At 25.4% G+C, this 26,026-nt stretch overlaps 1 protein-coding gene across 2 annotated transcripts; it reads left to right on the top strand.

The window, feature by feature from the left end:
- The first annotated feature begins 759 nt into the window (after nt 1-759).
- Nucleotides 760-24,099, top strand: LOC145838139 (uncharacterized). 2 transcript variants are annotated; one of them, XM_082945685.1, is made up of 8 exons: nt 760-899; nt 2,416-2,615; nt 2,899-3,158; nt 4,033-4,119; nt 5,045-5,199; nt 5,886-6,047; nt 17,461-17,672; nt 23,579-24,099. In XM_082945685.1, the coding sequence occupies exons 1-8, from the start codon at nt 837-839 to the stop codon at nt 23,655-23,657; spliced, it is 1,218 nt and encodes a 405-aa protein (XP_082801811.1). In that variant the 5' UTR covers nt 760-836; the 3' UTR covers nt 23,658-24,099. The 2 variants fall into 2 exon arrangements, with proteins under 2 accessions (XP_082801811.1, XP_082801812.1); XM_082945686.1 differs by lacking the exon at nt 5,886-6,047.
- Nucleotides 24,100-26,026: the final 1,927 nt, after the last annotated feature.

Genomic DNA, 26,026 nt, shown 5'->3' with positions numbered 1-26,026 from the left:
TTTGATTCTTAATAAAACTCGTCAGTCAGCTGCAACCGTGAAACTTGGAATTGTCAATAAACAACAATTTATTATGCAATTTTACTTTATTTTAAAAACTAAGTTTAAGTAAAAGAGCTCGTCAGTGCTTAAATAAAATATACAAGTTGTAAAATAAAGTCTTGATAGAATGAATTTATTATTTCTCCTCTAGTAGTTGAAATCTCTTCATTTGTTTTCTGAAAATAAGAATATATAATAATTTTATTATATTATTGTTTTTTAGTAATATTGTTTTCTTATGTATTAGGGGATTTTGTGTATTAGTAATCTGATGGTAGTAAACAACTTAAACCAAAAATGTGATAAAAATAAACAATAATAAAGCACTAATATAACTTTATAATCATATAAAAAACCTGATGTAATTTTAATAAAAAATGTTTTAATAATAATGTATCCTGCTAAAAGGAACATCACAGGAAGCATATTTTTCTTTGTGGGTAGTATTTAGCTTGTGAGCTACAGTTTGACAACCCAAAGTACAGAGTAGTGAAAATTAGATAAGAATTTACCATTATATAGATATTAATATATTAACTATATTTTTTTATTGAAAATCATATTTAAACTAGCATTCAAGTATCTCTTCATTTACTTTAAGTTTACAATATTTTTAACATAAAAAATAAAAAAGAAACAGTGACCAACCTAATAGTTAAATAGTTGGTTAAATAAAAGTTTTAATATTATTAAATATCTAACCATACCTTTGTCATAGATTTTTTAAAGCTGTTTTTAAAAATATATTTTTGACTGCTAAAACTAGTTTGTAACATTTAAAAGTATACTTAGCTATGGAAAATACCAAAAAAATCTTTAAAAAGAAAAAAGGATCCATCACACTACAAAAAAATCAGGTGAGACAACTACAATAAATAAATATCTTTTTCTCTGTTGTAAATTTCATTTACAAAAAGAATCCAGTACGTTTTTATCTCTGTAAGTACTAGCTTGAGATCATTGCCTTTTATTTTGCTAAGATTACTTAAGTTTTAAATTTAATACACTTTCTTTTGATATTATTACAAACAATATACATTTTAAAATTTACTTAAGACTAAAATATTTTGTTAAATAAGTTATTAGTAGGTTTATAGACCTAGAAAGATTAGAGCAGGGTTTCCCAAAGAACAAATACAAAAATTTATGGAGCCATAAGCAGCAAAGGGGCCAAAGAGCATGAGCAGTTAAGGGTTACAAGGTGGCTATGAGGTCTTAATTTGAAACTTAAACTAGATATTCTATAGTTGATGAGGAAGATCAAAAAATGACTTAGGTATTTTTAGTAGTAGTTTTGAAACTTATAGTAGATATTGTGGTAAACTTTTAGGCAATTTAGGGGACCATAAGCTGTTAAAAGGGGAGCCACAAGGCCATAATTTGAAATTTACACTAGACATTCTGGAGTTGATGATGAACAACAATAAGAATAAAATGCCTAAGGCGTTTTAATGGTAGTTTTTTGAGAAATCTTGTTTTAGGGGACCATAGCATTTTTAATTGTCTATAGGGGGCCTTTTGAAAAAATGGTTTTGGAAACCCTGGATTAGAGGCTATTTCAATATTTTTAAATAGTCCAGAATTATGTTAACAAACAGAATTTTGATATATTGATTGACCATTTTGTTTTGTAAGTATAATACTGAGTCTAGTAGTTTTTTGTGTGTTGATTACTTTTTTTACTTGTGTTGTTCTCATTAATGACTAGTAAGTGTTAAAAGTTTTTGTTTTTATTAGTGAAAAACTATGTAATGTAGTATTTGCAAAATTAAAAACCAAATCACAAGAAAGCTATCAGACATTGGATTCAATATTACAATCAACGGAGGTGAAACCTTTACTAACTTCTTGGACATCCAATTAAACCTTCTAACTGCTGACTTCTGCTCATACATCAAACCAAATGCAAAAACTGTTTATGTTAAAAAAGACTCAAACCACCCTAGAAAGATTTAGGAAAATACTCCAAAAATGGTTAAAAAAGGAATTTCAAGACTAACAAAAAGCAAGGTCTCATTTGATAGGGCAAAACACATTTACCAGAATTCTTTAAACAAGGCAATTTCAATTATAAGCTTAAATATAATCTGACAATTGATAACATCAAACTTAAAATAAGAAAATGCATATTTCACTACCCACCTTTTTGCAAATTAGTGAAAACAAAATTTGGAAATCTATTTCTAAAACTGCAGGACAAACATTTTCCAAAATCAACTGAACTCTACAAAATCTTTAACAGAAATTCCATCAGAATTTAACAGACTTTTTTAAAAATTAATATCAAAATTTATACTAAAACTTTTATATTATTAAAATTTAAGACTATCTTAAACTTAAAATATCTTTATATAATATAACTATGTACCACAGGAAAAACTGGTGAAAGCTATTAGTACTTCGAGTTTAGAACCTTCTACAATAAATCACATAGTTCAATATTTTAATGCAAAAATTCCTAAAAGTTCAGATTATGTCGTTAGTCATTTTAAAACTGAACAAAAAATAGTGGTAATTGCAAAAAGTCAATACTGGTTAAAATGGCTTCATAGTAATCTTCTAAATGAAATACGGTAAGTTTATTACTGTATTATATATTATTCAAAAGTTTTTAAATATAATTTAATTATAAATGCAATCATAAAATGTACTATTGCAACTGTAAATATTCTTGTTTCTATTATGGAATAAAAGATCTTTTTAGTGTGTAACAATGCTAAGATATTTATAGCTTTCAATTTATATGATTGAATGTACAACTTGTGAAGCGGATCTAACCTATCAACAGAAATCTCTAGTCGAGAATGTATTATAGCTGGGAAACAAAACTTATAAGTTCACTTAAAATTTTTTCAGAACCAGTCCATCACTAGTTGCCAACTTCAATTGTTCAAATGTGTCAACAACAAATTTACAACCAACTCAACAGTATAACCAACCAATAGCAAATTTTAAACAGCACCCTCAACAAAGAATGTCTTTTAACAACAGTTTGCCTGTTTTTCAGCAGCTTCCAAGAAATTCACAACATTTTCTTCAAAATCAACAGGTGTATTTTTACCAAACAACTCAACAATCTATTACACAAAATCAAGAAAACTATTCTGTTTTGCAAAGTAGGTTTTAATTGATATTGTCTACAAGTTTCTAAAATACTTTAAAAGTTTTACTATTTTTGAATTAATCTTCAGTTACTTACTCGTACTTAAATAAGGTTTTCTAAACTAAACTATTTAACCAATAAATTTTATAACGCACATGGTATTTTGTTTTAAAACTAAACACTTTGTTTTTTAACACACTCAGGATTGTATTTTAACAATCCTAAGTGTGTTAAAAATTATAAAAAGGACAATTTTTCAGTCTTAGTGAGAGCGGAGAACTCTTTTCAATTGCATATTCTGGAAGCCTTATGTATACAATCTTTAAGGCCCAGTTTATGTAAGCAGAAAAAGTTTGTTTACCAAACTAGACTTTTTAAATCCTTATATTAGTAATTTTAAAGTAATAAGTTTCTTGTTAAACTTTATTTTTAAGCATAGTTTTAATTTAAAAAATTTTATTGCTTCTTTATTTAGATTGTTTTAATTCTACCGAGTTTTATTAGTAAACCAAATTTGTTTAGCATTAGCACTTATTTAATTTTTAACATTTGATTATTACGTCATTTTATATCTTAAAACTTTAAACTGCAGTATAATTTTATTTCAATTTGTATTCATTCCAATCCAGTAGGAAACAATTTCTGACGAGTCCTACTTGAAAGTACTTAAATACATTTAAAGATAATGAAATGCATTCTGTTATATATTTTTAGTAAGTTATGCACCGGAAAAAAGCTGTTCAAATCTTATAATTGAAATTAAAAATGGTGGACTTAAAACATATCAAAGCAGTAAATTTATTAAACAACACAAACTTTTTGTTTTACAGTTAAACTAGTAAGTTTTAATATACATTTTTTTAGATTTTAACTCTAACTGTTTATAGAAAACAGCGGAACTCATAAAGTGGCAAACAAAGCTTTTAAAAGGTCTAGAAATGAGGAAAATAAACAAATTCAACATCAACAACATGGTTATATATTTCATAACTTTTGTGTAAACCTTGTCGCAACAAATTGTCCTAAACCTATTAAAATAACTGACTGTAAAGTGAATTTTTACTATCTATAGTTAAAATGTTAAGGCCATAGGGGGGTTAATTAATATACTAAATATATTGAAAATTAACTTTGGCTTTTATATGAAAGCATTAAGTACAAACTAAAAGCCAGTTTTTATAGAGTTGAAAAATATCATTTAAATTTTGAGATATTTTATTTTTTGTAAAAAGTTTCTGATACAAATGTATGGACCGCAAATTTTTGTGGGGTCATTTTTCTTGGAAAATTTTTAAATCACTAAAAATCTATCTCCTCCTTTATTTTTCAAGCAATCTTATTCAAATTTTCAGAAATTGTTCCTTATATTAAGAGAAAAAAATATATATATATGAATTTTAGTAATTTAATAAAATAAAAATTATATGAATAAAATTAAAAAAAGAGTCTTTTTGTTTCAAAAAATATACATTTTTACTTAAAAATGTTAAAAGCCAAAGTAACTTTTTTTGTTATTCCATAAAGATTAGAATGCATAAGTTTGAAGAAGATTGCTTGAAAAATGTAGAAGGAGATAGATTTTAAATAAAATAGTATTTTTCGGCTGTTTTAGTTTTCCCTTCCTATAGGGAGCCTATTATGCGGCCCGACTTTGACTGGTCATATCTCAAAAAATTATTCAAGTTTTTCAAAAGCATCTTAAAGCTTAGAAAAAGTTCTATAAAATAAGATCAACCTGTAAAAAACATGGCTCACCCCCATATGGCCTTAAATGCATAATGCTATGTATTAAGAAAATATACATTTACTTATATTTTGAGTACATGGAAGATATTACAAAAATTTCTTAAAATAAAACGATAAATGCAAAATTTGTTAAACTTTATGTCTTTGTTTTAGTTGAAAACAATAAGAAGCAAGCACTCTTAGGGTCTTTAAATGAACGTGAAAAATGTCCTATTTGTTTGGAATCATTTGAAGGTAACGACCCTGTGAAAGAAAGTGGTGTATGCAGGCATGTATACCATGCTAGTTGCCTAAACAAATTGCTTGAAGTAGTATTAACAACTTATTTTTTATTTTAATATACTGTGCGTTTATATTTACTTCTTAAAATAATTTATAGTTTCAAAGGTCTACTAGCTTTAATTATTTTCTCTATTTACAGTTTTTGATTGGTTTCATTAGTAAACTTAAAACACTTTGTTTTCAAAAATAATTTTCTAAACAAAATTTTATCAACTTTTATATTTTGAACTATATCTAGTAAGAAGTTTTTTTGTTATTTTTAATATTTTATTTTAAATTTTTATGCTTACTAAGCTTTTTTTTTGTAAATAGTTGAAGAACATGAATATATCATGCATATATTTGCTAACTTTTCAAGCAAGACTAATTTTGTATTGTTTTGCGTTACTTTTTTCCAACTCTTTTCACAAAAAGTTGCCTTAACGCTATTAATGTAACTAAGCTAGTTGGCAACGGTTTATCATGACTATGTCTGCCTAATAATGAGTCCTAATAAAGACAAAATCAGGTTGCAGAATGCTACGTGGGTTGCTGTTGCTAGTCTTGTGGTCCATAGTTCATTTTATTGTTTACTTACCAGTTTTTTTTTTTGAAATTTATGATACATTTGTATCAATTTCACTCTAAAATATATAGATTCTGTAAGTTAACAAAATTAAATTAAAATACATTGTTTTAAAGTTTATTACAGCCTTCGATTAATGTATTTCAGCATGACAATAAGTGTGCCGTTTGTCGTTTGGTTATTGTCAAAAAGTTTGGTCCCTCACCCAATGGCAATATGACCCTGGAGTACTCTATAGCCTCTCTACCGGGATATTATGACTGCGGTATGATTATCATTCATTACATAATTCCTAATGGCATTCAAGGAGTTAGAGTTTTTTTTTTAAGCTTATATTAAAATTAATGTAAACTTTGTAGCTATTGTTTGATTGTTGCTTTTATACTTTTTTTAGTTTTTTTGTTAAATAAGTACTTTGTGAACTTAAAACATATAATTAAAGAAAGTTGAATGAAACAAGTTAAGGGCATAAGGGAACAAGTTAAGGGCATAAGGGAACAAGTTAAGGGCATAAGGGGAGGGTCCAACATTTTACCAAAAAACAATATTGGCTCTTATATGAAAGCTCTCAGTATATACTATGAGTCAGTTTTTATAGAATTAAAAAAAATTAAATAATTTTTGAGATTTTTTTGTAATGTTTGTAAAACATTTCGATACAAACTTTAGGACGGCAAATTTTTTGAGGTCAATTTTCTACAAAATTTTAAAACTTACTAAAAATCTATCTTTTTTTTCATTTTTTGAGCTAGAGGCCTCAAGTTTTAAGGAAACATAACTTTTTAAGATTAAAATACTTTAATGTTGCAATTTTAAGAATATTCAAAATAAAAATTTTAGTTAAAAAAAAAAACAAAAAGTTGGAGTTTTTTATTTAATAAAGTTTTTATTTCTCACAAAAAAAATACTGCATTAAATCAATTTAATTGTGATAGAATTTTAATAAAATAGTCTTTTTTTGGTTTGCGCCTTCCATAAGATTGCTATTGAGCAAACTGACTTTGATCGCTTATATCTCAAAAGTTACTTTAAATTTTTTTGAGCGGTTAAAAATGTCTGATAGCTGAGATAAAACTCTACAAAATAAGACCAACTTGTAAAAATCAAGGTGGATCCCCCTATGCCCTTAAATTAATTTTTATCCTCTAAACACTGGTTACAGGACAATTCAAATTCTCTAAAAAAATTAAAGGGCCATAACTCAAAAAATATATAAGTTTGAAAAAAAAGCGTTTGTAGGTTCAACTAATACTTATTAAACACTTTTTTTTTGAATGAAATGCTTATAAAATTTTTTAAACTAAATATTACCATATTTTCTAACTTAATTTAGCCATATCTTCTAGTTATTAAAAAAAAATCAGTGAAAAGAAGAGTGTTTTTAGGTATTAATAAAACCTACCCTATATTTTCCAAATATATCTTACTTTTTGAGTTATGGCCGTTTAAAAAATATTTTATTGTCCCAAATTGAATAGTCGTGCACCCCTTAATACTGTATCATATCTAAGTTTTGTTTATAAAAAGTATTAACTTATTTAAAAAAAAGTTTTTTGTGTTAATGACACAATCTTAACGGTATTTTTATATAAAATAATATAATAGTGCATAATTATATATACAAAAATGCACATTAAGTTATTTACAACATGGATGTACAAATTGTTACCCTTTTTTTTATAGTATTCTTTTTATATTTTTTTTTAATAAATAGTTTTGAGTATGGCCTTTTTGTCAGCTAATTGATTTAATATTTTAAACTTGTTAATATTTATATGCTAGTAGTCTTCATGACATTTATATTATCATTACAATAATTATAAACTTAACAATAACGACAACTTGCAAAGTACTTGACTTATAAACTAACATTGTTTCTCTATGCTATACTAATAACATATTTCTACGGAGATCTGAAAAAATATACTTCAAAGAGTAGAAAATATTTGTGTATTTTCCATAAGTATAAACATTTTAAAGTATAGTTTTAAGCGTTTACTTATAAAGATCCGAGCGAAACAAGTTCACTGGAATATTTATTAAAATAATAACAATTTTAAATAGTACTCTTCATTTATTACACTAACACATGTTTCTGTGTGTTAACAATTTAAGGGCATAGGGGGGGGGGGGGGTAAACACCCTTTTTTGGTTTTTGATCTTATTTTATATAGTTTTTAATAAGCTAAAAAATGCTTCTTACAGATTTAAAAAATTCAAAATAAATTTTGAGATATAACCAGTCAAAGTCAGAGCCAACAATAGGTTCCTTATGGGAGGCACAAACTAAAACGGCAAAAATAGACTATTTCACTAAAAATCTATCTTCTCCTACGTTTTTTAAGATAACTACCTATAACTTTTAGGAAGTGTTCCTTGATATATTTAGAAAATTATGTCAGAAGGAATTTAAAAAAAAATAAAAATTTTATATAAAAAATCAACAAAAAAAACAGTTTTTTTTTTGTTATAAAATTTTTAATTTTTTAAAACTCTGTTCCAACAGAATTTTCTAAATACTGCAAGGAACATTTCCTGAAAATTTGAGGTAGTTATCTCAAAAAACGTAGGAGGAGGTAGATTTTTAGTGATTTCTAGTTATTTTACCGTTTAAGTTTGCGCCTCCCATAAGGAACCTATTGTTGCCTCCAACTTTGACCGGCTATATCTCAAAAATTATTTTGAATTTTTTAAACCTGTAAAAATCATCTTGTAGCTTAGTAAAAGTTATATAAAATAAGATCAAAAATAAAAAAAGGTGTTTACCCCCCCTATGCCCTTAACACACTACTTCAACGAAGATCTGTAAAGGAAATACTTTAGGAAAAGAATAGAAGCTAAAGTAGGTGTGTATATGTGTTTATTAAAAATAAAAATAAATACTTTATTTCTTGCAGATTAATAATCAATAGTATGCAGGGTTGCCACTCGGTCAGGAAAAGTCAGGAAAAATTTAAAAAAATGACAAAAGTTAGGAAAAAATAGGGGGTTTTGAAAAAAAGTCAGGAAAAGTCATAAAATTTGATAAAACAAAAAAAAAAGTCAGTTTTTGTGAGTTTAAATTTACAAAATTCCTTGTTTTCCAAAGCCTTCAAATGGTAAAAATTAATTAAAAGTGCTTTAAAGTCAGAAAAAAATTCCAAAATTTTCATAGAAATTCAAAAATAAATTTAATTTTATTTCCAATGCCTTCACCTAGTATAAATTAGTAAAATATCCTTTATAAAACTGCAAAAATTTCCTTTTAACATATTGAACAAGTACCCTACTTGAACAAGCAGATTTTGTAAGCTTTTTAGTATTGATGATCTGTAGCAAGGACACTTCCATAGTGAAACTGTGATATATACACAAAAATTTATCTAGCATAATTTTAGAATCAAAATGTTTTTTAATTAAGTAAATAATTGAGTTCTTTATAATTAAGCAGTTAGTTTAGTATTTTATGTAACAAGTTAAGGTGTATACTTTACCTCTTTATAATTTTTTCAAAGTTGTTTAAATTTATAGAATAAGTTATAAGAGAGGTATATGCCAATATTAAGTTTACTTATTATTTGTATTTTTTGTAGAGTGACTTAAGTTTTTAAAGTAAATTAGATTATATTTATTTGTTTCAAATTTTATACTAAATGATAAGAGGAAATATTTTATACAACAGATATATAGTTTACTTTTTTATGTCTTTTTTTTACAGTTCCTTATATGTCGTTTCGTTTATTTAGAAACATTTATGCTAGAAAATTCTAAAAAATTGTGTTTTTTATTGTTTTAAGGTTTCAACTGTAAAAATTTGTTATTGTTTTAAGATTTTAGTTGTGAAAGTTCGTTATTAATTCAAGGTTTTATTTGTAAAAGTTCCTTATACGTGGTTTGTTAATCTAGATACATTTATGCTAGGAAATGCTAAAAAAATTGTGTATTTTTTCAGACAAGCTGTGTTTATAAGGTATAATACAAGTATTTTGCTGATAGAGCTGTTTATTACAAACATCAATCATACACAGATGGTTTAAATGATGTACTGGAAGTTTGATGATAGAATTCAGCAAAAAACTGTTGTTTTTAACCTGTATTAAAGTTAGATTGAAAGCTTTATATAGTTTCAAATGTTAGATTATGTATTTTAGAATAAGTTTAATTTAAGAGTTTGATTTAGAAAAGTCAGGAAAATCTTGGTGAAAAGTCAGGAATTTTTTCTCAGCTTGATCAGTGGCAACCATGAGTATGTTAGTTAAGCCTAAATTAGATAAAGTAAAGTAAAATACAAAATAATAAAAAATCATAATATAAAACAACTCACATGCAACTCAAGATATTAAGCCCTTTTCAAACATTCAAAAAAACATCCAATAATTACGTCATATTATTACGCTAATTATATACATTAACATTCAAACAAGTCATTTATCTTGCACTGCAAACGAGATAATTTTATACATAATGTTTGGAAAAAGTAGTAAGGCAGTTGGATTAAAAAAAAAATATTTTTGCAATTATTTTAAAAACACAATACACATAGTTTTTATTTCTTTTTAATAATTTATACATGTCACTTTTCATTCTCCAACATGGTCTTCGTATCTTACTCAACTATATATTTTTAATGTTCCTTTATGTGTCAAGTTCGAAGTTGGAAACATGCATTTAAATAAACGTGCTTTTTTACCTACTACGCCCAATAGATTGGCGAGATGATTTTTTACTGCAGGTTTATACTTAACACATAACCACTTTGTTGTTTTATGTTTTGCATTTTTTAATTCATATTAAACAGTAAGAATATTTTAGTTTAAGTGTCTCAAATCTTCCCTTGGTTGTGTGTTGTTGTTCGTGATTTTTTTGTCTTTATCAAAATCGTTTAAATAAAAAAGTTATTTTTTATTTAACAAAAAAATCTACAAATTTATTAGTATTCGTTATATTGCCTAAAGTACTTTCAAATTCTTCTTCAGTAGGTAATTAAAACTGATAAATTCAAAATTTTCTTGCATATAAAAGTTAAAAAAAAGGATATTATGACGTAAGTATAAATCAAGTTTTAAGATAAACTTTGTTTTAAAAGCCTGTCTTTTAAAAGTTTTTTCAAATAGTAAATCTTATTAGTATCTCTAGTTTAAACTCGCAAAAACTAAATGTAAAAAAAAAAAAAAATTAAATTAAATTAAATCAAAGAGAATGGACTAAATGAAATTAAATTGTTAAACTTTGATGTGTTTGACTTAATGTTTTATAAAACTTTAAAATGTAAAATAAAAATAGTAATCGAGCTTATTGTTGGTTGAAGTTAAAAAATCAAAAATAAATAGAGTAAATAATCATAATAAATAAGTCGATAAAAGTAGTAGTGCATATTACCTTAACTTGTTAAGATATTTTAGAAATGTATAATCAAAAAACTTTATAAACATTTAAATAATAGTAACCTAGTCAATTATCTGTAAAGTGGTAATATAGTTTTGTTTATATTTATTGTTGCTTGGAGTTTATTGATCCATTTACTTTCTAAAAAATCTAAGTCTGAATAATTTTTAGTGGTGTCTACAAAGATAATCGAAAAAGCTTCTTTTAAATCTTTTTTTGTGTTTTTTTGCGTAATTTATTTTAAGTGCTGCTCTATCACTAACATTATCTGTGATTGTACTCTTCTAGATGTGTCTGTGAGAGCACCATCTTTGCGAAAAGGACGTGATTGTCTGGCCGACATAGAACTCTTCGCATTCACTACATTTCGCCGCATATATCCTAAAATTTTTGAAATTTAAGTTTTTTTTTCAATTTTATCGTTTTTCTGTTTTTTAACTTTACTAAGCTTGTTTTCTTTACCATTGTATCTTTGAAAAGCAAACATTTACCACAAGGGGATGAAATCCCTTCTTCATTATTAACTTCATGAGCTAATTTCTTGTAGTTAGTTAGTACAGTTGCAATAGTCTGCGGTCGTTTGTATGTTATCATCACGTTTTGATTCAATTGTTTTTCTCTTTCTGTTAATTTAAGCAAGTTTGGAAAGATTGTCGTCCAATTGCTTACGTTTTTGTTACTTTCCTTCGTTCTTTTTGTTGGTGGTCTGAACCGATCTTTCCATTTTTCTGTTTTTTCCAGCATCTCTACTACTAAACCCTCGCAAAAGTATGATTTTAAGCACTTATCTTTCAATAGTTTCAAAGCTTTCAAATAGTCACAATCCCGTTCACACAACCTTCTTAATCTTATAGATTCGCTAAATAGAATAGATTTGTAAATTGAGCGAGGATGATAAGATCTTCCATTGATGTAAACCCTATTGATAGCGGTAAGCTTTATGTAATTTCTTACATAAAACCCACCTTTTTCTTTTTCATCTATGATGTGATTGACATCTAAAAACTCCAACTCTTTGTTTTTACTTTGGTGAGAAATTTCTCTAAAAATAGTTTTAAATCATACTTTTGAAACACAAATTTAAGCTTGTCTTTGATATTATCTGTGGCTGCTCTTGTTGGGTAAAAAAGATAATGTCATCGATATAACGCTTGAAATGTATTGATGTTTTTAACTTGTAATATTATATGATGTAGCGCAATATTGGCAATTGAAACAGAATTGTTATCTCCGGTAACAATTCCGTTTACTTGCGAATAGAATAAAATTAGTTTGTCAAATGCAATCGAAAAGTGCACAAACTATTCAAAACAAGTAAATAAAACTTTAGTCGATCTTACAATTTTTTGTTAAGAAAATGTAGTAGTGCAAAACGGAACATCATTCTATTCGCAAGTAAACGGAATTGTTACCGGAGATAACAATTCTGTTTCAATTGCCAATATTGCGCTACATCATATAATATTACAAGTTAAAACAATTTTAAAAAAATCAATACTTTTCAAGCGTTATATCGATGACATTATCTTTTTTACCCAACAAGAGCAGCCACAGATAATATCAAAGACAAGCTTAAATTTGTGTTTCAAAAGTATGATTTAAAACTATTTTTAGAGAAATTTCTCACCAAAGTAAAAACAAAGAGTTGGAGTTTTTAGATGTCAATCACATCATAGATGAAAAAGAAAAAGGTGGGTTTTATGTAAGAAATTACATAAAGCCTACCGCTATCAATAGGGTTTACATCAATGGAAGATCTTATCATCCTCGCTCAATTTACAAATCTATTCTATTTAGCGAATCTATAAGATTAAGAAGGTTGTGTGAACGGGATTGTGACTATTTGAAAGCTTTGAAACTATTGAAAGATAAGTGCTTAAAATCATACTTTTGCGAGGGTTTAGTAGTAGAGATGCTGGAAAAAACAGAAAAATGGAAAGATCGGTTCAGACCACCAACAAAAAGAACGAAGGAAAGTAACAAAAACGTAAGCAATTGGACGACAATCTTTCCAAACTTGCTTAAATTAACAGAAAGAGAAAAACAATTGAATCAAAACGTGATGATAACATACAAACGACCGCAGACTATTGCAACTGTACTAACTAACTACAAGAAATTAGCTCATGAAGTTAATAATGAAGAAGGGATTTCATCCCCTTGTGGTAAATGTTTGCTTTTCAAAGATACAATGGTAAAGAAAACAAGCTTAGTAAAGTTAAAAAACAGAAAAACGATAAAATTGAAAAAAAAACTTAAATTTCAAAAATTTTAGGATATATGCGGCGAAATGTAGTGAATGCGAAGAGTTCTATGTCGGCCAGACAATCACGTCCTTTTCGCAAAGATGGTGCTCTCACAGACACATCTAGAAGAGTACAATCACAGATAATGTTAGTGATAGAGCAGCACTTAAAATACATTACGCAAAAAAAACACAAAAAAAGATTTAAAAGAAGCTTTTTAGATTATCTTTGTAGACACCACTAAAAATTATTCAGACTTAGATTTTTTAGAAAGTAAATGGATCAATAAACTCCAAGCAACAATAAATATAAACAAAACTATATTACCACTTTACAGATAATTGACTAGGTTACTATTATTTAAATGTTTTAATGTTTATAAAGTTTTTTGATTATACATTTCTAAAATATCTTAACAAGTTAAGGTAATATGCACTACTACTTTTATCGACTTATTTATTATGATTATTTACTCTATTTATTTTAGATTTTTTAACTTCAACCAACAATAAGCTCGATTACTATTTTTATTACTATTTTTATTTTGATTTTACATTTTAAAGTTTTATAAAACATTAAGTCAAACACATCAAAGTTTAACAATTTAATTTCATTTAGTCCATTCTCTTTGATTTAATTTAATTTTTTTTTTTTTTTACATTTAGTTTTTGCGAGTTTAAACTAGAGATACTAATAAGATTTACTATTTGAAAAAACTTTTAAAAGACAGGCTTTTAAAACAAAGTTTATCTTAGAACTTGATTTATACTTACGTCATAATATCCTTTTTTTTTAACTTTTATATGCAAGAAAATTTTGAATTAATCAGTTTTAATTACCTACTTAAGAAGAATTTGAAAGTACTTTAGGTAATATAACGAATACTAATAAATTTGTTGATTTTTTGTTAAATAAGAAATAACTTTTTTATTTAAAACGTACATATTAAACACAAATTCGTAATTTATTATATATCTAAATACCGTATAGGATATTTTTAATCTTACACCCGACTCCCTTTTTTAAAACATTAATTAATTATTTTTGTTGTTATGTAATGTATATGCACTTTAAGTTGTGATGTTATTATGTACGGGGTAGCTTAATTGTTGGTCAGGGCTTTGAATGCTTAATACGAAGTTTAGTCTTTGTGATTTGTTTTCAAAATTTTAATTTGTTATTTTAAGTTGTATCTAACTTTATGTATGCTATAATTCAGATTTAACCATTATAAACATTTTATAAAAATATATTATCCCAAGTTTCAATAACTATTAATTGACTTATTAATTCAGTATTTAATGTTTGTTGTTTTACCTCTTTTTATTTACAATAGATTACTTATTATGTTTTTAGAATAATTGTAAAAAAAAAAAATTTATTAGTTCTTTTTTCTTGTTCATTAGATATTTAGTGTTACTGTCATTAAGTCTTACGTTTCAAACTTGCCATAAAACAGTTTTTCACTATATATTGTGTTTTAAATTTATCATTTAATATGTTTATTTTTTGACAACTTTTGATTTGTATTTGATCAAAATTGAAAAATATGCAATAAGCTAAAATCATCTTGCTTTAACTTTGTTATAGTTCAGATATAATTTTCTAACATTGATACCTAACTTACATTAAATAAGCAAGCAATCTGTTTTAATTGTAAAATTTATTTTAGTCAAAAATAACTTTGTGTAGTATATATAAAGTGCAATGAGGTGCTTTTATCACTGTTGTATTGTATATTACAGTAAGAATATTTTAGTTTTAAATATCTCAAATCTTTTCTTGGTTGTGTGTTGTTCTTCGTGATTTTCTTGTCTTTATCAAAATCGTTTTAAATAAAAAAGTTTTTTTTTATTTAAAAAAAAATCTACAAATTTATTAGTATTCGTTATATTGCCTAAAGTACTTTCGAATTCTTCTTCAGTAGGCAATTAGAATTGCCTACTAATTCAGTATTGTATATTAAATAGATTGATATTTTTTTGTTAATAAAACAGTTTCGTTTTATTGAATATGTTATTTTTTGTAGATATAAAGTTTACTGAGTTAGTAAAAAACAACTTTTAATTATTAAGTTTATGTTTGTGCAAGTATAAGTAATTCTATTAAAGTTTTTTTTTTAATGGTTTAATTTTGAAATATAGAAGTATTTTTTAGAACAGTAGTTTTGAATTTATTTAGATTGATAAAATTATTTCAACTATATTATTTAAAAAAGATCTTTTTATAGCTAATTAAAAAAGTCTCAAGTTAAGGGATTTTTTGAAAAAAAAAATTACTCACCCCCTGACCAAAGTACCACCCTACGCCACTGACATACACCTACTTTAGCTTCTATTCTATCCTTACAGTATTCTTTTTTTACAGAGCTCCGTTGAAGTGTGTTAACACACAGAAACATGTGTTAGTGTAATGAAGAAATAGTACTGTTTAAATTCATATATGAACTATAAATGTGGGTGAAGTAGTTTTGTAATACAACTTAAAATTATTACATACATCCTCGCTTATCCAGCCGGTTTCAGTCGAGAAGTAGATTTAATTAATTCAGATAAAATCAATGTTTTTAATTTAAAACCTAAAATAAATAAAAATTAAATAGTCTATGGTGTGATTTGTTTTCTATTAAATGATTTTAAACTTTTTCACATTTTTGTTTAGTTTATTTTTTGTCTGTTTTAATTAGTTGGTTCGTTCAAAAATTTGAATAAATTATACTTATAAAAGATATAGAATGCGTTTTATTACATTCATTGAATTATATAAGATAAGTATATTATTAAATAAAAGTGATGTCTTGTTATTATCCATCCTAAAGCTAATCCGGTTATAATTACACAAAATGCCTACCCAACATGGCCGGATTAGCGAATATGTATTGTACTTTAGGGTGCTTATTTTTACATCTACTTTTGATTTTCCAGCTGAATTTTTTTTTTTTTTTGGAAATATCATAAAAACACTGTGTACAAAGTTTTAAATGATTTTAAGAAATTTTCACCTTGGTATCAACCGATTTTCTAAAAACCACCCCAACTCAAAATGTATGAGATCCAAAAATTGTGACCTTGAAATGTTTAGCTCAATTTTTTTCAATGTGGCTAATTGTCACAAAAACACACTGTGAACATTTTAAAATTAATTAAAGAAAGTTTTATGGTGGAATTTCTTGTTTTTAGAAAGAAAAAAAAAAAGGAAATTTAGAAGAAGTTACAAAAAGTGATAAAAATTACATAAAATCAAGAAATTATACCATAAAATTTTCTTTAAATCGTTTTAAATTGTTCACAGTGTGTTTGTTTTATTTAAGTTTATGTTGATAGAAAAAGCACTAATAATTTTATCTTCTATTCGTTGAAGTACTTATTTTTTCCAACAGAACTCCCTAAAAGTGTGTTATAGTTTAGCATAGAGAAATAAAGTTAGTATTGATAAATCAAGTACTTTGCAAACTGTTGTTTTTTTTATGTTCTTATAAAGTTATTTCGTTTGGATCTCTATTAACAAAAATGATTAGCATATAGAATATAAATAAAATTTGGTCATGTGCTTTTGTGTATTTGTGACCTGTGTAAGTTGTTGTGAATTAAATGTTAAATGATTAAAAGTTTGGACATCATTGATATTGTACACTGTAATGAAATTTCTAATAATACATTTGAATATGCATAATAAGTATACTAAAATATCTTGAAAAAAGTTGTCAAACAATTGTTCTTTAAAAACTAAATAAGAAAACGTTCGTGTATTAAAAATAAAATGAGTAAGCTATACATACTTAGTTGCAAATGATACATAAATATATTAATAAATTTTCCTATAGTAGTATAAATAAGAAAAGTTTAAAAACTAAATTTATATCAATTTAAAAATTAAAAAAAAAGCAGAGCTTTGCTTAAACGTTTAAAGTCTTTATTTTTTAGTTTTAGTTAAAAAGTATCATAATTAGTATCTATTTAACTTATTATAAAATGATTTTATAAGGTTTTTTTTAATTGAGATTAAAGTTATTTATCTAGTAGCTTTTCAGTGTAATTTTAATAAGGTTACCTAGTTGCTAATAAATAAATCAAAAACCACGATATTAATATTAACACTTTTTTCTATCACAGTCTCAGCATCCTAACCCTGGCTTTCCGTTTTGTGGTACAAAAAGAGTTTCCTACCTACCTAATAATGAAGAAGGAAACAATGTTTTGAAGTTGCTACAAAAAGCTTGGGAAATGAAATTAACTTTTAGGATTGGCAGAAGCTTAACCACTGGTCAGACTAATGTTGTGACCTGGAATGACATTCATCACAAAACTGCAATCAGTGGTGGACCGTAAATAAGTTCTAGTTCTTAAACTTTACATATAATTTTATATCTTATCACAAAGTATATGTTTAAAAACACTTTTCAACTGTTGAAAATAGTACTAAAGCTTGAAATTTTCGCAATCACTTTATCAAGGGTGACTTTTCACAAATTAAAACAAAACTAAGTTAAAATTATGTAAAAATATTTTTTTTTATACTTAATTATACTTAAACTAAATCTAAATAAACGATAAGTTTAGGTTGAACTTAATTAAGGTTTGATTACAAGTCTAAAAACATTTATTTAGACCAGGGTTTTCCAAAGTGGGTCATTTTATAAGTTTAGGATAAGCTGCAAAGGGACCAAAGAGGGGGGGCATTAGTAGTAAAGGGGCCATGAAGCTTTAGTTTAAAACTCACTTTAGATATTGTGGAGTTGGTGATGGATAGCAAAAAAGGTCTAGGCGTATTTAAGGGTAGTTTTGAAACTTATATTAGATATAAGGGAAACATTTTAGGAAATTTAGAGGCATAAGCTGTAGAAGGGGAATCACGAGGCCATAAATTGAAATTTTCCCTAAGTATTCTGGAGTTGATGATGAAGAGCAAAAAAAGGTCTTAGACGTATTTACGGGTAGTTTTTTGAAAAATCTTGTCGGAGGGGGCCATAGCTTTTTTAATTTCTTCGAAGGGGGATTTATGAAAAAAAGAAAAAGAAACCCTGGTTTAGACTAATAATTTAAAATGCAATTAAAGTTACAAAACAAATTTTCACACGAATTGGGAGATTTTTTAACTATATAACAGTTTTTTTCACACTAACCTTTCCTGATTTCATTTTGGTAGCCATTATTTATTATCTACATAAAATATCTTGAAGTTAGCCGTTAGCATCAAACTAATGCATTAATCGGGTAATATTTCTAAATAAAAGATTAAAATAAGTAGGTTTTTTTTTTTGCTTTTTGATAAACTTTTAGCCATTTAACACTGCAGTAATTTTTGTTGTAATTTAACTTGAAGAGTTTTATCCTGACATTACAGTTCAACAATATGTGCGACAATTCTTACGTAAATAGTGCAGGGTTGCCAAAAAACCTGGAAAAACCTAGAATTTGAGAAATTTTGAAAAAAAAACTTGGAATTTTGAACTAAAATCAATAAAAAAACCTGTAATTTTAAACAACTTATAGATGTTAAGTAGTAAAGTTTTGCTTGACACAAAAAATCTATCATAGAGATAAAAAAGATTATCTTCATCAACATTTTTGTTTATTTAAAAACACATTTAAAGAAGCTTTAATATCTTTTCAATGTCTTTATACTATTTAACACAGTTTCATACCTTAAACTTAATTTTAAACTAAAAGTATACCCAAAAACGTGTACTTTATGAAATCTGGAAAGTTTTGAAAACCTTGAGAAAATTTGCCAAAAACATTTGGCAACCCTGATAGTGTTTTACAATTTGTCATATTTAGTTACATAATTTAAAAGAACAAGTAAACTTCTTAATCTAGAACAGGGGTCGGCAGGCAGTTGGTGGTCGCGGGCCAAATTTCAAGTTTCCAAAGTCTTTGCGGGCCGCAGTTTTAGTTTTAGTGACATTTGAATACTCGTTTGGTTTTAGTCTTAGTCACACTAGATAAAAGTTTTACTTTTATTCAACTTATTGTTTTAAATGACTTTTAGCTATACACAGAATGCCTATTTAAATTAAAATTTATTAGAATAGAATTTACATTGACTAATAAACTTAAGTGTTAATAAATGTACTTTCAGAAGCATTTAAAAAGTTAAACTTAATACTTTTGTAATTTTACTTACAACCTAACTCTCTATAAAAACCTAACTTGAAAGACAATTTATGGGTAACTTTTATACATTTGTTACATTATCAACCGTTTTTTCAAGAATATTAACTTAAAAAAATTTTTTGCGTGTTAAATAATTTACACTTACTAAAAATTTAGTGATCAGTTAACTTAATTAAATTAATACCTGTTTGTATTCCAGAAAGCTAAAACAAATTCTTCAGAATAATTAATTCTCGAATACTTTGATAAGATATTTTATTAGTAATTAGTCTTTTAAATAGTTGCCATTTAAAAAGCAAAAATGTCTGACTTGTATCAAACCAGCCTAAGTTTATTAAAAGTTAAAAAAGCTAATAAATAGTTGTTATCAAGCTAAAATACCTAGTTAAAATATCATCATTATCAAAAAGTACACAAAGTGTAAGAAAACAAGAAAAAAATACAATTAGTAAGCTACACTACAGTCATAAAAACTATTCTGAGAATTGGAAGATTTCTTTAAAGTGTTTGAAATAAAAGTTTCACAAACATCTGAGATTTTAAGCTTTTATAACAGCCTGTTTGTGTAGCAACCAAATTAAAAAAAGTTCACAACATATAGAAATAACGAAGGTTATTAACAGTAAATAAATTACTTGCCAAATAAAATATAAGTTAGCTGGAATGGATAATTAAGTTTCTTAAACAAATTTAACAAAAGTATAAAACTTTATTGAGTCATTAGCGAAGTAGAAAAACTTATTTTTTTATTAAACATTATAGCAATTCTTTATCTGCAATATAAATATTTCATTTAAAAATAGTAATTGTAAAATACAAGACGAGCTTAAAATAAAATTAGTTTGGAGTTATTGCGAGAAAAATTAAAATCAAATCACCAAAGTCAGTTCGAACAAAGCACATGATTACCTTCAGTAACTACAGAATGATCAGAAAAAATTGTTAAGTTATAAAGTAGCAAAATTTATTACTTAAAATGAGATACCGTTTATAGTTGAAAACTTTTTAAAGAATTAATGTTGGCGGTAAGGAAAAACTTTTGTTTATTTCTTTAATTACAACAAGAAGTGGTGTTTAGGAAATTCATTAAGGTTATAAAGTCGCATAAATCAAATTAGGACTTTAATCAATCTGTTAACATGGGAGCACTGATAGAAAAACTATTGCTCATCTGAGAATGTTAATTAGAGATGTTTTTACTAACTTTGACATTTTAGTAGAATTTCTTGGTTTAGTTCCAACACGAAGCACAACAATCGGTGAAATTTTACAAATAAAGGTGAAAAGCACCAATACAAAGTTTTTGGAAGTACAATTCCTACTTTTATTTTTAGTAAAAAGTTTAACTAAAGTTTAAAAAAATGTCTTAAAAAATATATCTATATTAAACAATACTGTTAAGTTACTTTAATATATTTTTTAATTAAAAAAAAATTCATTTGGTAATTTTTTTTTGTCAAATCGAAATTTTATTACTTTACATGTAAAAGTTGTTTGAAATTCCAGATTTTTCAAAAATTCTCAAATTCAATTTTTTTTTCCAAAATTTTAACATAAATTTTCAAATTCAAAGCTTTTCCGGGACTCAAATTTTTTGGCAACACTGATTGTTCACACTTAAATGTACACAATAATATAAACAATATGTTTAATTATATTAGCTGCAAAACTTAAAATTTAACATATATTACAACTCAAACTAACACTGTGGATTGAAAAAAACATACATCATAAGTTTAATTTGCCACTCTTTTAAGCAAAAAAGCCAGCCTGAGTCAACAAAAACTTTCCTGATATTTTTGTATACAAAAAAAAATTCTAGTCAAAAACTTAAAAAATGACTTAGTTGGCCTGAGATTTGTAGTCTTCAAGTAGTGATAGTCTGAGTGTGTGGCAATGTTAAATTGTTTATTTGCTTGAATTTGAACTATTTTGATTAAAAATGTACAAACTTAATAAAGTTACCATCCCTAAATCTAGTTTGTATTAAATAGATAGCTTTAAAAAACAGCAATTGTGTGAATTGATATGCAAGGCATTAAAATTAACTTAGTTTGACAAAAACAATGTTTGAAAAATGAAAATGTATACATAAAAAAAACTATATTAATTTATGTTATATATATTGTTTTAAATGTGTCTGTACAAATTTAGATATTACATGTAGAAATAACAATGTAGAAAATTATGCATAAACTAGACTTAAACTAACTAATATTAAAGTATTAAATAAAAAGTGGTTTAAAATATGAGCATCTTTTTAAGTTGGTGTGCATAGAAATTAATTTAAAGTGCAAAAAAAACTTATAAAAAATTAAAATGTGTCGAAACAAAAATAAAATAAACCTCATTTATTATTACTATGTTTTTTTTTTATATGTTTTTACACTAAAATATAACATTTACAAACAAAAAATCTACTAAAGAAACTTAGGTATAAAAAATATTGAAAAAGAATATCTAAGATATAAAGAAAAGACACTTCAGTTAATTACTGTGCATTACTTTTGTACAACATTGAAAACACTTGCATTTAGTTTGTTTAATAAATAGGTATTATGTAACTAACTTATTAATCCCAAGCACTCTTTACACTCATTTTTCAGATAACTTCTTGCTGTTGTAAATAAGAAGTTATTATGAAACTGAGAAAAAAATCCTGTTAGAATGCTAATCTGTCTTTTTCACATTTTTAAACTAAAGCAGTAATTTGTTCTAAATATTTTAAAATGTTATACAGAGACTTAAAACCAAGCTAATCAAATTAAGCCGAATTACCGAAAAAAAATTAATTTGAAATATATTTTTGCTTAGCGGGCCACATTTACATGCTCGCGGGCCACAAAAATTTCTTTTGCGGGCCGCATTCCATTCAAAAAAAAAACGTGCTCGCGGGCCGCAGATTTATCCTTCGCGGGCCGCAGTTTTCCGACCCCTGATCTAGAAGCTATGTCTAAACATAGTTTGTAAATCTCATTTTGATTTTGTTTGGTGTTTAAGTTATGTTTCCAGTAATATTTTAACAATATAAAAACTTCTTTACAAACTGTGAGCCCTTATCTTTTGTATATAGATGCTGTTTTATATTTAGTTATAGCTTATTATTTTACAAATTTAAGTCAAACGTAAAATGTTGTAATTGTTAGTTTTCTAGTAAAATGCTTTCCCTGATTCGTTTTTTAAAGCATTTCTTGATTTTATTTTCCGCATTTTAAAAGTAAATTAGTGTTCTCTGTGAACTGACTTAAATCATTATATTTTCAATAATGACAAAAATAAATATTTAAAGAAGACATTGACAAATATTCAAATTTATTAAAATTATTGTTATTATAAAGTTTTTTTTTTAATTATACTTCAAGTAATTTTTTTTTTTAATAGTTTTAGTTAATTAGTTTTAAATTCTAACAGTTAATCTGTGTTGAAAATAGAAATGCCATCATAGTCTCTTGTGAAAAAAAAAACTTTTTTAACAGCTAACAATGAAATGTAAATATTTATACCTGGAAGTAAACAAATAATTTATACCAAACCAAAAATAGAAAAGCTAGTGTGAAAAGAACAGTTGTATTAGTTTAAAAATGTATGACCTATTTATAGGTAAATTGATATTTTTATATTAGTGTAATAGACATTTTTATTCATTAGTTATCTTTTTAATTAGTTTCCTAATTTAATTTTTATTTAGGTTTGTTTTGATTGCAATTTAGTTTCAGACAAACTTTAAGTATTTTTTCATAATTTTGAAAAAGTGCCGTGCATATTTGACCCGTTCTCACAAAACGAGTTACATAAATTTTAAACTACTCCAGTATCTAACTACTAATTCTACTGAAGAAACACTGCTGAGATGTATAAAAAACATATAAAAAATAACAAGTAGTATTTGCCTGAGCTTGATAATATTTATAAAACCTTTTGACGTATTTCAAAATTTATATGAGTAGAACAAATTAAGTTATATACATATGAGTATGTAAGTTTTACTGGTATAAAATTTATGGCTCAATGCAAAACTTACCATATTTAATTGTTAACTTTCAATAAAAACTTTTTTAATAAAATAAAAATAAAAAAATTTAGTACCTACAGATTGTAATTGTTATATTTACAGTTATGGATACCCGGACGCTACTTACCTTCAACGTGTAACTGCTGATATGAACGCTCTTGGTATTAAACTTGATTTTTAACTATTCTAAGAGTATTTAATTTTTTTGTAATATTATTGAAAATTTTAATAAAAGGGAAACATTTGTTTTAATGTGTAATTCAAGTTAACTACAGAAATTTAATTTATTGTTTTTTGATAAAAGTGTTATTTAATAACCACAAATCATTCTGACTGTGCCTTGGAATAATTTGAAAATATGTTTGTTATATGCTAAAACTTATCTTTTTGAAATTAGAAATTTTTACATTACTAGTAAATTCTTTATAAAAGTAGACCAAAAGTAAAAATGTAATTTGTTTTTTTTTTAATCATTTATCACAAAGTTAATTTAAATAACTTATTTTTAAATTGATACAAGGATACAAGGCCCAAAGCTTTGTTTTTACATCATGATTTTTTTAATATGTAGTTTTATCAATTTAAACTAAAGTTCTCTAAAGCATTATATTCTATGCTGTTTTTATGCCTTATAAAATGTTGTAATTTTCTTAAATAAAATCTTGCAATTTTATATATTATTTAGTATTTTGAAACTTTTTACACAGACTTTAAGTTAACAAAATTAAGTTTTATTTTAGATTTTGTAGTAGTTTAAAACATTAATGGTTCTTTTTATATAGTTTATGAAATACTTGGATATATTTTCTTAAATTTAAACGTAACTATAAAAAGTAAATTTAAAAACCATATTTTTGTCTAAAAGTTTTAGTGCTATTAATACTTACTTATAAATTTTCAAGTATTTATTTTTGCTAAAATTTAATAACTTTATTAAAATTTATTAGTAATAAAAAAATAATTTTTTCATCACATAATAATAAACAGAATAATAAATGTCTTACATTTTAAGCCAGTATAATTTACACCCAAGTTTCCATAAAAGATCGATCTAATTCCCCTTTGGGTGAATTTAATAGGTGATTAGGCAATAAGTAGTAAATTAGAAAATAAGGAGCAATTTTAAGTTATTTGACAGTTACTTTTTTTTTTCGTTTTTGTAAGCAAACACCTAAGCTAACTATTTGATTTTTTTCAGTAAAAAAAATGTTCTACTAAATTACAAATTAAAAGCATAGTATTTTCAAACCATGGATTTTTAAAATTTTAAGCTTAACGTTTGTTAAAGTATTATAAAATATATTTTTATTGATACTAACTAAGGTGACAGTCTTTATGAAGCACAAGTCATCTTTTTTAAATTTTAAATAAGTTTTGTATTAGTTAATCATATTTTATCGCATAATAAAGCTGTGCTGAACTTCAGTTTCTTAACATATTTTCAGAAATTGAAACTTTTTAAGAGATGAAAAACATTTTTTCGGTATAAATTCTAATTCTTAGTAAAAGCTTTAGTCATCAGTTTTGCTGAATAGATACAAACTTAATTTAGATTGGTGGTCTTTACGGTAATTGAAATCTGTGCACTTTTAAGCAGAAAAGATTCTTTGGACCCCAAGCTCAAAACTTGTCGCATTTATACCAAAGACCATTTTTAATTAATCTTTAACACCGGAATATATAATGTAAATTTAAAAAGTACCGGAAAATTCTAGTCCAATTTTCTAAGTTTCTCTAAAAAAAAGGCCCAACACATTTTTATTTTCTGGTTCACCTCAAACTCCAGAACATTTAATTTTGAAAACTTATCGCAACAAACAGTGTTTGTTAAGCACGTTTTCTAAAAAAGGTTAATGGAGCCTACAATCATTATTGAATTTACTTGAAAAAAACTTAACAATTTGTTTTGCTTTGTAAATATAAGAATTTTTATTTAGATTAGAAATAATCATTGAAAATAGTATTTTTTTAAACTAAAAGTCGAACCTTTTTTCTTCTTTGTTCTATATAAAATAAACACGTTTTCTATAAAACTTAATGGAGTTCTTATTCAATTAAAAATATCTCGAACAATTTATCTTGAATAATATATATGAATTATTTTGTTAAGATGAACCAACTAAAAAATAACTATTTTGACCTAAGAGTCTAACTATTTTTTTCTGTTTATTCTTTATATAGCAAAAACGTTTCTAAAAAACTTAAAGGAGTTTACGGTTCTTATTCAATTTACACAAAACATCTTAAGCAATATTTGTAGATTTAACATGTTTTGTTTAAACAAAACAATCAAAAAAATGTTTTTATAACTTAAGAGTCCAAGTAATTTCTTTATCTACTTTTTCTAAAAATAAACTTCTAAAAAATTTTATAGACCTTACAATTCTTACTCAATCTAAATAGAAAAACATCTAAAAAACTTGTTTTGCTTTGTAGATGTGATATATTGTATTTAGATTACAAAAACAACGATTTTTTTTAACTTTTAAAAATGCAACTGATTTTTTTCTTGTTTATTCTAAATAAAATCAACATGTTTCTAAAAATTTT

Source organism: Thalia democratica, chromosome 6 (genome assembly GCF_965202585.1).
Source record: "Thalia democratica chromosome 6, ktThaDemo2.hap1.1, whole genome shotgun sequence".
NCBI lineage: Eukaryota > Metazoa > Chordata > Thaliacea > Salpida > Salpidae > Thalia > Thalia democratica.
The sequence above is the reverse complement of the archived record's forward strand: the minus strand, read 5'-3'. Positions and strand labels throughout refer to the sequence as shown.